Source organism: Lutjanus erythropterus, chromosome 9 (assembly GCF_056507025.1).
Source record: "Lutjanus erythropterus isolate fLutEry1 chromosome 9, fLutEry1.hap2, whole genome shotgun sequence".
In the NCBI taxonomy this organism is placed as follows: domain Eukaryota; kingdom Metazoa; phylum Chordata; class Actinopteri; order Lutjaniformes; family Lutjanidae; genus Lutjanus; species Lutjanus erythropterus.
This window is the reverse complement of record NC_139325.1, coordinates 15,724,125-15,739,282: the sequence shown is the minus strand read 5'-3', so window position 1 is coordinate 15,739,282 and position 15,158 is coordinate 15,724,125. Positions and strand designations below refer to the sequence as shown.

Here is a 15,158-nt window from a genome sequence, read left to right as displayed (position 1 = left end):
GGGGGCATCTCCTATTTTCTTTTCCCTACTGTGCACAATTGAGAAATACAAAGCAACATAATAACCCTTTTGAAATTCTAAAAGCTCATTTGTATGCTGTTTGTGGGTAGATGCCATTTTCCAGAAAAAAAAAACTTTATTCTATTAATGATGCAGACATCATTGTATGCATGTCTGTGCATTCATGCTTTTCTCCACCTGCTGTGTGTAAAGGTGGAACAGGTGCGTTCAATTAATGCAGGTGAATTTGCTGCTGCTGCATGTATGGGCTGTGAGAAATAAGCAAGGTGTTGATTAGAGCGCACTGCTGTGTGAGCCTGGGATGCAGCCAACTTTTCACTACAGCTGCTGCAGTTCTAAATGTGGGGTAACTATTCAGATAAGGGTGAATCCAGCTGTTGTTGTGAAAGTCCACCCAGGCTTGGGGTGGAGCTGGTTATTCTGTGGTGAAACCAGCTTGTGTTGATACAACTACCACGAGGGAAGCTGAAAATGCCTTGGGTGGAGCGTTTTGCAGTAGCCCTGGAGTGCTACTGCTGCCTGTGACAGATGGTAGTGACTGTGCAGAGACACATGTCTCTCGGGCGCTCATAATATATGCTGTTTGCTGCATGCTTTTATCCAAAGTGCCCCGCAGTACAGTGAGTGCATACATTTTCGGTACGAGTGGTCCAAAGGGGAATTCATCATAAACCCAAAGCCCTGGCTGAGTTTGTTAGCAGGCACTATGAGCCCTCCAAGCCCTCAGCAGCAGTGCAGGGAGATGATCAATGGTGCAGAAAACTTGTCAAGTTGGAGGTGACACTGGCTTGATTAAATGTTTTTTCCAATCTGAAACTTACGCTCACCTTAACGGGAGTTTTATCAGCTAATTACAAAGCAGGCTGGCTTGGAGTAATACTTACAGTAGCTTTCACTAAATAAAAGAAAAGTGGGGAAGGTGAATAACAGTAGAGCCGGTTTTCATGCGGCTGGCAATATAATAATAATAATAAGATAATGTTTTTTTACATTCATAGTTATTTTAAGTAGCAGGAGGACAACCTGACACAATTTAGTGCCCAATTAACCTTCACTTGGCACTCAAAGTGTTCATTGAGGCCAGCGACAAAGGATAATACTTTAGAACTAGATCAGGACTGAATTCGATTAAATATCCATTGGCTGAAAATGTAAAACTTTGTCACTGATAAGTCAAAATCTTAGGTGATTAAGATTTGTTCTTGTTTTGCATTTGCATTCCTTCTAATGACAGTTAATTTTGGGTCATGACACTGACTTAAATTTGAACCTTTGAGTCTTTCAAGCAATAAAAGCAATACGAGTGAGAAAATACTCTGAAGCTAAAATGAATGAACTATCTGTACTGTGATATTGTGTGATTGCAATAAAGTACATTGCATTGGAACATAGACTTGGGTACTTGCTGATATAAACAACAGCATTTTAGGCAGTATCAGAGGCGTTTAGCAATACTGGTATCAATATTGGAAGAACCTTGTTCTCCGCTAGATCCCACAAAATCGCACAAACTGTTTCTTTAAATCGTTGTTGATCAAATGTAACACAATTTTATTGTATGAAACCTGCTAATATTAACTTAAAATGTTGATTGTTTTAAAATGTAATAATCCTATTTTCCTTGATTTTGCTTTATGTTACTTTCATCAGGAGCGTCTCCTGTTGTCTCTTCTGCCAGCTCACATTGCCCGGGTAATGAAAGCTGAGATCATCCAGAGACTGAAGGGTCCAAACTTCGGCCAGATTGAGAACACAAACAATTTTCACAACCTCTATGTTCAGAGACACACTAATGTCAGGCATGTATTATGTATTTTTATTTTTATTTACTGCTTACATGACCAAGCAGATCTGTGCTGTAGGGCTGCTTACAGTTATATCATGATGTAGCACAGATGTTGTCTTTTCCTGGTTGTAGAAGCTGCATAACAGTGAAGTGATGTAATTTTCTGGACTTAACAGACTTTTATGTTCTAGCTGTTCTGTTTTCTTTTTTTGCCTTTACCCACTTAGTCATTACATCCACATTACTGCTGATTATTCATCAATTATATTTTGTTAATATTTTGTAAAAGCACCACCAGTCAATCCAACAATATTGTTGCAATATCTATAAATATTGATATTGAGGTATTTTGTTGAAAACATTGTGATGTTTGATTTTGTCATGTTGCCCATTCCTACTGTACTTTTAAAGCACGTATGTGACACATACTTTATGTGTCTTAGAGTACAGACTTAAATGGAGCAGCCAAATGTATATTCTTTTTTTTTTTTTTGAAAGCTCCAGTTATTCCCAAAAAAGTCATGAAACCATTATAATATAATATATTATAATGATATGTATTTTTCCATCTCTAGTATACTGTACGCTGATATAGTGGGATTCACGCGGCTGGCAAGTGACTGCTCACCCGGAGAGCTGGTACATATGCTGAATGAGCTGTTTGGCAAATTTGATCAAATTGCCAAGGTAAGCATTTCAGTATTGGACTCTGGCACCAAGTCACACATCCAAACAAAGTGGTAATTTTTCATTTTCACAGGAAATTAAATAATAAAACTCTCTTTTCCACATGGTGTGTAATATCCACCCTGAACGATTAACAATTATAATTTATCTTTTGGTGAAGAATCTTGCATTCAAACCTCACAAAATCAAAGAGCAGGAGCTTGTTTCTTTACTAAAGTTTTCAGTGAGGTTCAGTCATACATGGACAAAACAGTCATAGTAAATGTACTCACAGCAACATTAATAGATCATGAAGCAATGTTGCTATAAGGCATACTGAAATATAAAAACCTGAGGATTGATTTTTTTCTCAAAGGGTTATTGTGTTATTTAATTAAAATTCTGCCTATATTGTTTGTCAATGAGACCTTTATGTGACCCGATGTTCGCCTGGGTTCTGCCTCTTTATATGCAGGAAAATGAATGTATGCGGATCAAAATCCTTGGTGACTGTTACTACTGTGTGTCCGGCCTGCCGGAGTCTCTGCCAAACCACGCAAAAAACTGTGTGAAAATGGGTCTGGACATGTGTGAGGCCATCAAGTAAGTGCCAGTTACATAACAGTGCTGTTAAAAAATGATGTAAAATAAATGTTGCTGTGCAATATGTCTTTTTTAATCATACAAACATCCCCCAACTCTGATGTACTTATGTTGGGTAGAACTTTGGCATCACTGATGTTAAAATATGATTTAAAAAAATCTGAATTGAAATTAAATGGACGCAAACAAATGATGAAGAATCATGAACAACAGTGGCTCATTCATCTTAGTGCTGCCACATGAAAACTAAATGCAGAAATTTGATGTCTCCTGCAGTACAGAAAGCTTGCTTTGTGTTGATTCTTGTGTGTTAACCCAGCTACAACCTGAAGACTCTCAAGAGTCTGATTACACTCCTGAAAATTTTAGGTACTACTTTTAACTACATGCATTTCAAAGATTGTTCAGATTTGCCTTTAAACACAGGGTATTTTGAACCACACGTATTGAAACACCTTCTGTCCCTAATGATGATGAGTCCCTGCTATCCATTACCTCAGATGTAGGGACTTTTTCTTGATAGCCAATTTAGCTGCATCAAATGTGTGGTGGTAAGTGTGAAGTCTCATCTCACCTCTGCACCAGTCTGAGACAAAAGGAAGGGGGCTGAGACAGAAAGACCTCAATTAGCAAAGTGTAATTGAGGCAAAAATTAAATCAGGATTAGCATATTTGTTAACAGACTTGTTTCACTGTGAAAACCTGAAAATTACTGTGACAAATTTTCATCTCTCTTTTTCCCCCCAGTGTTCCAGTTCTCTGCATACCCCATCTGCAGACATGCAGAATGGGAATGCAGAGACGTGTATGATGTGTTAGACATGTTGTATGGTATAAGTGGTCCACATTGCCAAGACTTGTTTTTTGGTGCATGACAGGAAGGTACGAGACGCCACAGGGGTTGACATCAACATGCGTGTCGGCGTGCATTCTGGGAATGTCCTATGTGGTGTGATTGGACTCCAGAAATGGCAGTATGATGTTTGGTCACATGATGTCACGCTGGCCAATCATATGGAGGCAGGAGGTGTTCCAGGGTGAGTGAACTGGAGGCAAAGTGAAACGATATGAATGTCATCACATTTTATCTGTATTGGTCTTGTCTGGTTAGTTACTTAGAATCATTTCCAAATGATACCAGAAGAAAACCCAGATCCAATCTTAAAGTGACAGTTCACACAAAATTAATGTTACTTTTTTTCTGTAGTGCTATTTATTTAAAAGCTCAAAAGCCAAGTCTTTTATCGGATATTATGACCTGGTTATTCAAGAAAATACACAAACCTTAATGGGGGCAGATTCATGCAGGGGTGTCAATGTGGGGGCACAGTAATGGCTCCTTGAGGCTCTAACGCAGTGGTGCCCAACCCTGGTCCTCAGGGACTCCTGTCCTGCATGTTTTAGATGTTTCCCTGCTCCAACACACCTGATTCAAATGATCAGGGCCCCGTTTCCCAGAGCCTTCGTAGCACTACGTGCGTCGTAAGTTGTATCTTAAGGTCTCCCTTAAGCTTACAGGCTGTTTCCCAGAGTTGGGACAACCTTAAGGGAGACCTTAAAATACAACTTACGACGCACGTAGTGCTTCGAAGGCTCTGGGAAACAGGGCCCAGGTTGTTGTCAGGCTTCTGCAGAGGCTTGATGACGAGCTGATCATTTGAGTCAGGTGTGTCGGAGCAGGGAAACATCTAAAACATGCAGGACAGGGGTCCCTGAGGACCAGGGTTGGGCACCACTGCTCTAATGCCTTACAAAAGCTGAAAAATAGTTTAGTCTGCCCTTGCACTAGTATTTGTCTCTTAACACAGCTAAAAAAAATGTATTGGAAATGTACATAGGCTTATAGGTTAGCACTTTTTTTTAAATTGTTTTTTAGCTTTGTCTGTTTTTTAGCTTAATAATAAATACTTGACAGGAAGAAAACTGTGCTCTTTTAAGCATGGCACTCTAATGCCCCTGTTGCATACACAATAGCTGACCGGACTTGACTCGGCCCATCAGCCTGGCACGACAGGGGTTAGCATTTCCATTACAGCAGGGCTACCTGCTTGAAGGTGTGTCTTTAACTGAGGAGAAGCTGGATGAACCTCAAGTTGAGCAGCTGTGAAGTAGTGGATAAACTGTTCATATACATCTTTGAGATAAACACACTGTTTCCATAAATTCTTCACAATTAAAGTCACCTGTTGTTTTGTTATTTAAATTATTTTCTGGAACTGTTCATTGCTAGGCGGGTCCACATCACTTCAGTGACACTGGAGCACCTGAATGGTGCCTATAAGGTTGAAAATGGGGATGGACAAGAAAGAGATCCCTACCTAAAGGAACATGGAGTCATCACTTATCTGGTCATCAACCCAAAGGTACCACAGCACATACAGTAACATACAGTGAAACAAAAGTTGGATACTGGATAAAATGCAATTAAATGACACCATTATCCATGTTGGTCCAGGTGGAGCGTCGGAGCCCACAGCATCATTACCGTCCCAGACACAATGTAGACGGAGCGAAGATGAGAGCCTCTGTCAGGATGACCCGCTACCTGGAGTCCTGGGGAGCAGCCAAGCCCTTTGCCAACCTGCACCACAGAGACAGCATGACTAATGAGAACGGAAAGATCAACACTGCTGTGTGTAATTTCAGCCACACATATGTTGTGATGTAAGCGATGGGGAAGTTCAGCCGTAGCTTGTAACCCATCTCTCTCCTCTCGCTTTGTGTCTAGGACGTGCCGATGGGGCAGTATCACTTCCAGAGGAGATCAGAAAGGCAAGCTGCTCATTTTACAGCTCCAGCACAATTTTCTTTGGCAGGATTATCCCCATCCTTTAACAGTACAGAGACAGACGACAAGATGTTTAATAAGACTAGACTTATGCTTAAGGCTTTGATGTGTGTGACTAATAATAAGTTAACTTAGAAGATATTCAGCCTTTTTTATTTCTTGTTACCATTAAAGGACAAAGTCTCAAAAGAAACGGTTTGAGGAAGAACTTAACGAGAGGATGATCCGGACCTTTGATGGGATAAATTCGCAAAAGTAAGGGTCATTTTAAAAAAAAACAAATATTTATCATTTTAATATTGTTGAAAAAAATACAAGTATTTACAGAAAGTTTAGGAAATTATAATATTGATCAGATGTGCTGTCTTTTAAAACTGCAACTGGTGAAACATGGCAACATTAAAGCAAATTATAGTAGGTACTCTATCTTCTTAAAGAAATGGAATTTGTATTGCATAGCTGCCTCTCCTTATCCCTCTTGAATAAGTACATAAACTTGAATCTTCAAGCTCTTGCATAAACACATCTGTTTTATATTTATCTGATCCGAACGATGTCTTTATGCTTTCAGACAGTGGCTCAAGTCTGAGGACATCCAAAGAATATCTTTATTCTTTCACAACAAATCCTTGGAGAAGGAGGTAAGAAGCAGTGCAAGAACACTGACATCATTCATCCCCCAGTGAATATATCAGAATATTTATTTCAAAGAGAATCACAGAACATATTGTTCCTCCTCGTTTCTTTGCCTACACTCAGCTCACCTTGAAATCTTGTAAATTGCAGGGAAACTTGTGGTGTCTGAGTGCACAGTTGAGGAGCTTTTGAAATTACTTAAAACATCAGTTTTAAAATCCTTTTGTTGAAACTTGACCTTCTTTTTCTCCTTTCAGTACAGAGCAACAACCTTGCCGGCCTTTAAATATTATGTCACCTGCGCCTGTTTGATCTTTTTCTGCATTTTTATTGTGCAGATTCTCGTCCTTCCAAAGTATGTGTGCCTTATTTTAAACTATCATAACAAAACAGCATGTATAAATATATATTATAAACTAAATGTTGCCTATGTATAAACTGAGGGTGGTTGCAACACTTTTTGCATTTCTCTTGTACTCTGAGACTATTTGGACTGGATCAACCAAATCTGTATGGATCAAACTTACATCTGTCTGCTAATTACCCATACAATATTAAGATGATTGTGACATATCATTTGGAATATTTATTTGAAAGTAAGAAGTCAGATCCACAGGGTTGGGGTTGGTTCCAGCACAATCAGGGAACAGTTGCAGCATATCAAAAATACATTACGTTTCACCAATTAACTTTTGCATCTTGTCTCAATAAGCACAATATTCTGAAAATATGTACAGTTTTAAAATAATATTAGTTTTAATTATTGTCACAATGATATTATGGTATGATGATACTATGACAGTTAATGTGCAGGTGTTATGAATGCTGTTCATATTTCAGTGAGAGGTAAGAACAATGGAAGAATGTGCAATGCAACAAACCTTTTCTGAACGTGCATTTGAATTAACTATCCTTTTATGTGCCCTACATTGGCTTGTGAATGTTGAAAAATACTGTTGTGTGGCAGCATGTGCAATATAAGTATCATCGCTATAGCATTTTTCTGATTGGAGAAATAAAACTTGTTGCAACTGTCCCCTGTTGCAACCATCTCCAGTCTACCCTAATTTTGAACTAAAGGCAGTGCTCATGATTTTTGCATGATGACATTAAACTCTGAGGGAATTAAAACTGAACTTAATGACATTTTGCTTTTTTTTTAGGACAACAGTCTTGGGAATATCCTTTGGAATGGCTTTTCTTATCCTCTCTTTGATCCTCTTCATATGTTTCATTGGACACTTTCTGGTGAGTAAATCAATTTACTGCTAACATCATTGTTTTAGGAGGGTCACTTAATATTTAAACCTGTATTTAACCAGGATCTCCCTGCTCTCTAATGGCCCACTTGTGCGCTTAATGTTTGTACTAATGTCATACCAAAGGCACATGAGTGGTCCAAGTGCCCCTCTGGTCAGCTTTACGGCCCGTTAAGTACCCCTGTTGTTCACCTAAGAGCCCCTGAATCCTGACCCTGTGAATGAAAGAGGTGGTCCTTCATTTCTCCCCTGCCCCTTAGAGAGCCTGTGTACAACACTGCTTCACGAGACAATTATCCTTTCATTTCTGGGCAACACAGACATGCAGAGAACTATTAGTGAAATGTCATACTACCATTTTTTTTTACCTTTGTAGTGGAGATATTTGGTTCCCCACATAACTGACACACTGTGCTGTGCAACAGTCTCTGTCTAATCTTGTGATTCTGGGGTTACAGTGCACTTTAAAGGGGCAGATCACCACAAAATCAAACATAGATATTTTTCCTCTAGTTTGTAGTGCTGTTTATCCATCTAGATATTTTTGGTGTGAGTTCCTGAGTTTTGGAGAAATTAGCCGTACAAATGCCCGCCTTCTCTCAAATATCATGGGGCATAAGTGACACTCGGCTTGTGATGCTCAAAGCAGCCCCCCAAAAATGACAACAAACACATTTGAAAAACTCAGCAGCATTGTCTCTCTCCAGAAATCATGACTTGGTTACTCAAGATAAACCACAGACCTTGTTGCGATCAATTTCATGCAGGAATCACTTTTTTTATAGCAGAAAAACATAGCTCTTGTAGATTCTGCATTAAAAGAAAGTATTTCCATGTTGAACCTGCTCACAACAACTTGTGTGGATTATTTTAAGTAACCTGAACATGACTTCTGGGAAGAAACACTGCTGTTGAATTTTCTAAATGTATTTTTGGTGCTTTTAGCACCACAAGCTGAGAGAAGAGAGAAGACAGACATCACTACAGCAGATATCTCCAAAACTCTGTAAGTCTCATTAAAACTAGATGGATAAACAGTGCTACAAGCTGGAGGAAAAAAGTGTATTTTTGATTTTGGGGTGAACTGTCCTTTTATTGCTTGCATTATAAAACATTTCTGATCATTTTTAGGTGGTTATTAATGGAGTTAATGCCCTTCAGTGCTCTTGTGAAAAGGCAGACAGTCATATCTGTACATATTGCCACTGCAGTTATATCAAGCCACTGGAAGATAGTCGAGGGCTTCAAACGTTACTTCTCCTCCCTCCTCTGTTATTCTATGTCTAGTAAAAAGAGATGAAAGACCACCCAAAGAATAAGGGGAAAATAAAAAACTATTAAAACATTAAAGTTGCTACAAAATTCCATAAGCCGCAGGCCTATACAACCGGTTCCACTCAGTGTCTGATCTTTAGTTCTTTGCAAGTGAGAATCTGCTGCTTAGCTCTGAACTGTGCTCCCTAAGGATGTTGCCCAAAGCTCAAAAACAAAACACGTTTGATAGCTAAAGTTGACAAGCCTCCTGCTGCCTTTTATCAACTTGTTTGGCATTGCTGTGTCTTTGCTTTTAGTTTATGTCATTGTCTACTGTTTGTGAAATTTGTACTCTCCCATCTCAGTTTATTCCAGTTGTTGTAGACGAGTGTCTTACAGTTCCCAGAGCATATTCAGTTCTTCTGTCCCTGCTACATGTCACAAGATGAGAATGAAGTTATCCTTTAATCTCCAATGTGACATTTTAAGATAAGCTAGCTATTAAACATGTCCAATATTATAGATAACAGTATGATTTAATGGAAAAATCTTGGCGTCAAACTGAATATTTCACACGAGGACTGTATTAATCATATGGTCTCTGTTGGATTTGATCATTGTAGGCTGAAAGTGGGAAGATTTGAAATCCAAATTATATGTATTCATAATTTTTTATTCCCTCTCCTAATATAATTTTGGACACTATTTGGAAGTCAGACAACTCTAACTAGGCAGTCAGTTGAATTTTTAAAGTTGCAGAAAAACAACACCAGCAGTGTTCACTCTGCATGTGCATATGCATACTTAGTTTTTCCTTTTCCAATCACAAGATAAGGTATTGACCCACCCACATAGCATTTTTGCAAACCTTGTCACTGTTAAGGATGGAATGATGTGGGTGCCTTAGAAAGGTCAAACATGGTTATTTAATGAACTCCCTTGCATATTCTGCTGGTTTCTGGTGTCATCTTCTACTTAAATCAACCCTGGCAGACTTTATTACTTTGTTTGTTAATTCTCATTCATATGTATCATTCAAGTCATACATATTATTATTATTCGAGCTGCTGGTCTAGAGGTGAAAACTGCATGCAAATGCCCTAGCTTTCAAAACAAAATGATGTGTCCCACCAGCTCCACATTTCTGGTGATTCCACTGGTGCATAATATAGTCTGCCATCTGCACTTTATTGTATTGTAATGTACATCCCTGAGCTATTCAAATGTCACATCCACTCAGCCCCAGTGATGCTCAGATATTGCTCTGAGATGATGAAGCACATGATTTGGACGCTCACTGTCATTGTCTCGCAATGAAACACATTCAGCTGAAAGCAGCGCTGCAGAGAGGAAAACATAATTGACCGTAACATGCCCACAGAAGATACCATTTTTGCATCACTGAAAATGTAGTATATAAACATATTAATATCATAATGCCATAACGTGTGGTCTGTCTGCAATCATGCTCTTCATTTAAATCCAGCAATATTACCAGTATGTACTGCTCTTAAAAAACAGCTCAGTTAGAATGATTTGATTAGTGAAGGAGGTGGAAGCTTGTTAACAAACCCTCCAGCTTTGCTTTGGTTTTAATGATAATTTTTGCAGTCTGAATGGTTTGTTGGAGGCTATATATATACAGTACTGTTTGCTGACATCATTTTATACAAGATGAACTCACTTGTAGAGGTCAATGTGTAGTGCTGTTATTGTATGGAGTTTAAACTATATTGCAGCATGTGCCATTAAGTAGATAGGACCCCTCTTTTCATAATTGTGTTTCCTGAACTTGTTGATTGGCACTGCTGAGACAATTAAGAGTTAATCAGCAATAGGTGGTCCAGTGTATTTTTAACTGATGTCACATTTCACAACAGAAATAGTCAATTTACTGCGCATGTAAATTGATGTCTATTCATATGCATATGCGCGATATTTACTTATTTTAATTAGTGCATGTGCTTGTGTTCCTTGGTGCCTCTTCTGTGTGCGTTTGAATCTGCCTGTGACCTTTAATATCTCAGCTCCTGAGTCCTTTTGTGTATTTCGATTCATGCATTCTTGTATTTTTTTTGTGTGTGTGCTGTTGTGTGTACGTGTCCCTGCAGCACTGCAGTAAAAGCGCCTCCACTTCTTGGATGTGGCTGCTGAGGTCATCAGTCATTATTGCCAACAAGCCATGGCCCCGCATCACTCTCACCATGACAACCACAGCTCTAATACTCATAATGGCAGTTTTCAACATGGTAAGCCTTTATGTGCAGGTAACTCCAGTAAGGGATGGGTTAACACCAATTAGGCTTCATTAGGAATGAAGTATCCCAAGCCTCCAAATGACACCTCTCTTATTTCTAACTGCAGTGTAATTAGAAGGTAATGGAATGCAACATGTGGTCATAATAAATAAATGAATGGGACTGTACAATTAACTTAAATATGATCAAAATCACAATATAAACATATGCAATATCAACATCACAGGAGCTACTGTTTTTAATAAAAGTAAAATATGTCACCACATACCATTATGAAGGAAGGATTGTAGTGCTGAGGCTCATTTATGCCCCCTTTCTGTACAAAAATAGATAGATGTGTTTCAAATGATGCAACCGTGACTGCCCACATACTTTGATGCATTATTTACAGTGACACGGACAGACATCCACTAGAGGGTGCTGGTCAAAGTCAAAAGCTACTCGAAAGAAGAAGAAGAGTCGAAAGTTTCTTATAATAACGAACATGGTAACGCTGGAGGAAGTTGTCATGATGTACCTCTTGAGAAAGAGGAAAAAGCAGAGTTGTAGATGGCAGTGGACCATGTGGCCATTAAATACACTGCCCTCCCACGACTACCACTGGCACTGCTCCACTTTGTTCATATTGCTTGAATACGGCCGAAATGAATACAGATAGAAGGCTCCGTAATTATCTATATGTGTATCTTTTGCTAAGTTTCCAGATATAAGAGAAAATGCTTCAAATCGCATTTTTGTGTAAATACTTACGGTCTTATCACCATTTGACATAATTTTCATCCCCTGAACATTATTAACAGTCACTTTACCGTGAAAGCATCATTTCCAACACATTTCTTTCTTTCTTTCTTTATTTTATTATATTCATTTATTTATTTATTTATTTTGACAACAACATGTTAACATATGAACAGGCAGGAAGTATAGCACATATAAAACTTAAGAGAGCTGACTTGTTTGGTACAGACAGTGTTGGACAAGTTACTCAGGTGTGTAGTAAGTGTAACAACTTACTTTTTTACTTATTGCTCCTTTAAAAAGTAGTAATATAACCTTATTACTTGGTATCAGTTAAATTACTCTTTATATTACTATATTACGTTATATTACTTTATTGCCTTGTTGTTGTGGCAGTCCAAGTTGTTGCACCTGTGGAAAATATGCCTCCCTCATCTTCCATCCTTTGTTTAGCTTTTTGGCTAGCAGCTAATGTAGCCTGCCCTGACCTGCCACAGATACAAGTCATCATCAGAAAAGTAACTCACTTACTTAAAATAGTAATGTAATTACTGTATGAAAATTGTAATCCCTTACACTACTTACTGGAAATTAACGTATTACTAAGTTATATATTGCCAAGTGCAGACCCCAAAAATCGCATCATCATCATTTTTATCTTATTTTTTTCAGTGAAAACCAAAAACATGACTCATATTGCAATTTCAAAATCTGCTTAAATAAATGCAATATATCCCCCCCCCCATATCATTCAGCCCTCTAAATAAATAACATCTTTAATAAATAAATAAGTTACTGACTAGTAATGTTAATGAATAGGAACCTGAGATGTTTATATTTTTGAATGTTCAAATTTATATTCATCAGACAAACATACATTAAGTCACAGTGGTAAATATGTCTGAGTCATCATGGTTAGAGACTGTGGATGTTCTCACATTAAATATAGTATTTATCAGTATGATTCCTATTTCTGTTGTTAATAAGCCTGAAACAAAGTAGATATTTCATCACACACTCTAGTACTGAAAGACACTGAAGCATTTTCTTTTGCTGAGCAGTATATCAATTTTCATCTTCAAACATGAAGATTGTGGTTTTCCTAAATAATCATGACAACATCATTTGCATGTAGGGATTAGGGAATACTGTATATTAAATCTTTAATTTATTTTCCTCTTTTCTATTAATTGTCAGATGTATCTGTTAAATTCTGTGGAGGAAAAAAAAACACAAAAATTGCTTGGTTAAAGGAGAAATCGGAACCTGAGGCTTGTGGGGGAGTTACGTGATAAAGCACGGTGTCAGGACCCTGATTTAGACCTTCACACGAATCGATCCCAGAGATTATAATCTTGTTTTGCGCCTGATGTGGGTCAGTTGCTCTAGGCGGATGAACCAAATTAACTTGGCTTTGCTCAGTGGGGCAGCCAATCCTCATCTTATCCTGCAGGTTCACTTTAAAGGACATTATTGAATGGTTGTCACAATTGGCCTCTTATCTAACAAGACTCCATTTTCCTCCTGCAAGTACAATGTAGAATAGTTTGTCTTTTCACACGCTGACGTGCAAAGCAAGCAGACAGGGAGAGTGTGTTTGTGATTTGCATGTGAATTGTGTGGTTTGTTTTCTGTGGTGGATGGAGATGGAAATATTATTTTTAGCACTGCCTAAAAAATGAGTCGAACCAATCATTTCTGTTGACTTTGTGTTTTTTTCTAGTTCTTTTTGGAAGACAATTTGTTGCCTCATGTTCCTGTTTACAATTCATCCAATGAAACACTGTTTCACCATAATGGACAACTAATCGCCTTCACTGGCAGAAACAATTTCTACCTTCCTGTAAGTGAAGATGAAAATGATTGTTATGATGATTCTCTATCAGTTCATTATCATCTTTGCTAACTTTTGAAGAAATCTAAATTTGTCTGTCTCTCTGCTGCTTTCTGTGTAGTATTTAATTTACAGTTGCATACTGGGCCTCATCTCTTGCTCGGTGTTTCTGAGGATAAACTACGAGCTGAAGATGATTATCATGTTGACAGCCGTGGTGGTTTACAACGTTATTATTCTGCAAACACATGCCTCTCTGCTGGATGAATATAGCAGATTTCTGTACAAGACTGAAAGCCTGGACAGGTAGGTGCACAGTAACAAACAGATACTGTTTCAGAGAGCGATGTGAAAGAGGAATGAAGAGAGTCAAGGTGGGTGAAGAGCGTGTGAGGTAGCCTGAGAAAAGGACGTCATGTTGAGGCGATGGTTGTCTGCTATTAATCCTGTGGGATTGTGAGTGAATGGAAAACCATAATGTTATGAGGAGAGAGGATATGGGAAGGTAAAAGGAAAGGAAGAAGGTCTACCTCGAGGTCTTCTTACAGTCAGTAGAGTCAAGAATAGCTCTAAATGGAGGCACCCAGGGGGCATCCTTTGCAGGTGCCAGAAGCACTTATACTGGCTTCTCTCAATGTCACTGTTTTCTCCATAACCTCATTTTTTCTTTCATCCACTTTCTACTCAAAGCCCATATAAAGAAAACATGCAGTATACATCTGTGACCCATTCATAGCTTGGTTCATCTTAATGCAAGGTGGCTTTGGATGCTTTTCCCTGCTGAATTCAAGCTTTTTCCTGTAGTTTTGATTTATAGCGGTTAGTGTATTTGTTATGCTGCATGTGCAGTAGATGTTCAGGCATTGAATTATGGCATATGAACAAACATGAAAGGGGATAAACATAAGTAACATTATTGTCTTACACCATAATATTATTTTTTTTTACCTCTTGCACTTGTTTTGCCTTTGATTAGTGAGGGGACTTCCACTTATTTGTTTGTTTGATATTTTATTATAGTATTTAATGTCTTGCCATTTTTTGAGATAGTGGATACAATCTCACTGCAGATAGTGATAGTTTGCTTGACAAACACTGTGAGCATGTAACACTGTATAGAAAATTCTTGCAAGTGCCTTCCAGATGTTGTATCAGTACAGAAACACAGTCCTCATTGAATTTGAATTTGTTAAGTTTAAAAAGGTAAGTTAGCTTGGCTATGGTAAGTAATACAATAAAAATGTATTAGTTCCTAGAGCCTTCGCTGTCTCTCACAAACTCTGCACCCAGCTAGCCTGACTTTAAGGTAGCCATT

At 38.3% G+C, this 15,158-nt stretch overlaps 1 protein-coding gene across 1 annotated transcript in view; it reads left to right on the top strand.

Annotated features, from left to right (window-relative positions):
* adcy2a (adenylate cyclase 2a) overlaps positions 1-15,158 on the top strand; it is an 80,831-nt gene that overhangs the window by 44,365 nt on the left and 21,308 nt on the right. The window contains exons 5-18 of the mRNA XM_084726270.1: positions 1,672-1,820; positions 2,383-2,494; positions 2,949-3,076; positions 3,955-4,113; positions 5,307-5,439; positions 5,532-5,708; positions 5,805-5,848; positions 6,039-6,119; positions 6,436-6,505; positions 6,758-6,855; positions 7,664-7,748; positions 11,125-11,262; positions 13,733-13,852; positions 13,965-14,149. Coding sequence (XP_084582396.1) covers positions 1,672-1,820; positions 2,383-2,494; positions 2,949-3,076; positions 3,955-4,113; positions 5,307-5,439; positions 5,532-5,708; positions 5,805-5,848; positions 6,039-6,119; positions 6,436-6,505; positions 6,758-6,855; positions 7,664-7,748; positions 11,125-11,262; positions 13,733-13,852; positions 13,965-14,149 — 1,679 coding nt within the window. The remainder of the gene's footprint in view (positions 1-1,671; positions 1,821-2,382; positions 2,495-2,948; positions 3,077-3,954; positions 4,114-5,306; positions 5,440-5,531; positions 5,709-5,804; positions 5,849-6,038; positions 6,120-6,435; positions 6,506-6,757; positions 6,856-7,663; positions 7,749-11,124; positions 11,263-13,732; positions 13,853-13,964; positions 14,150-15,158) is intronic.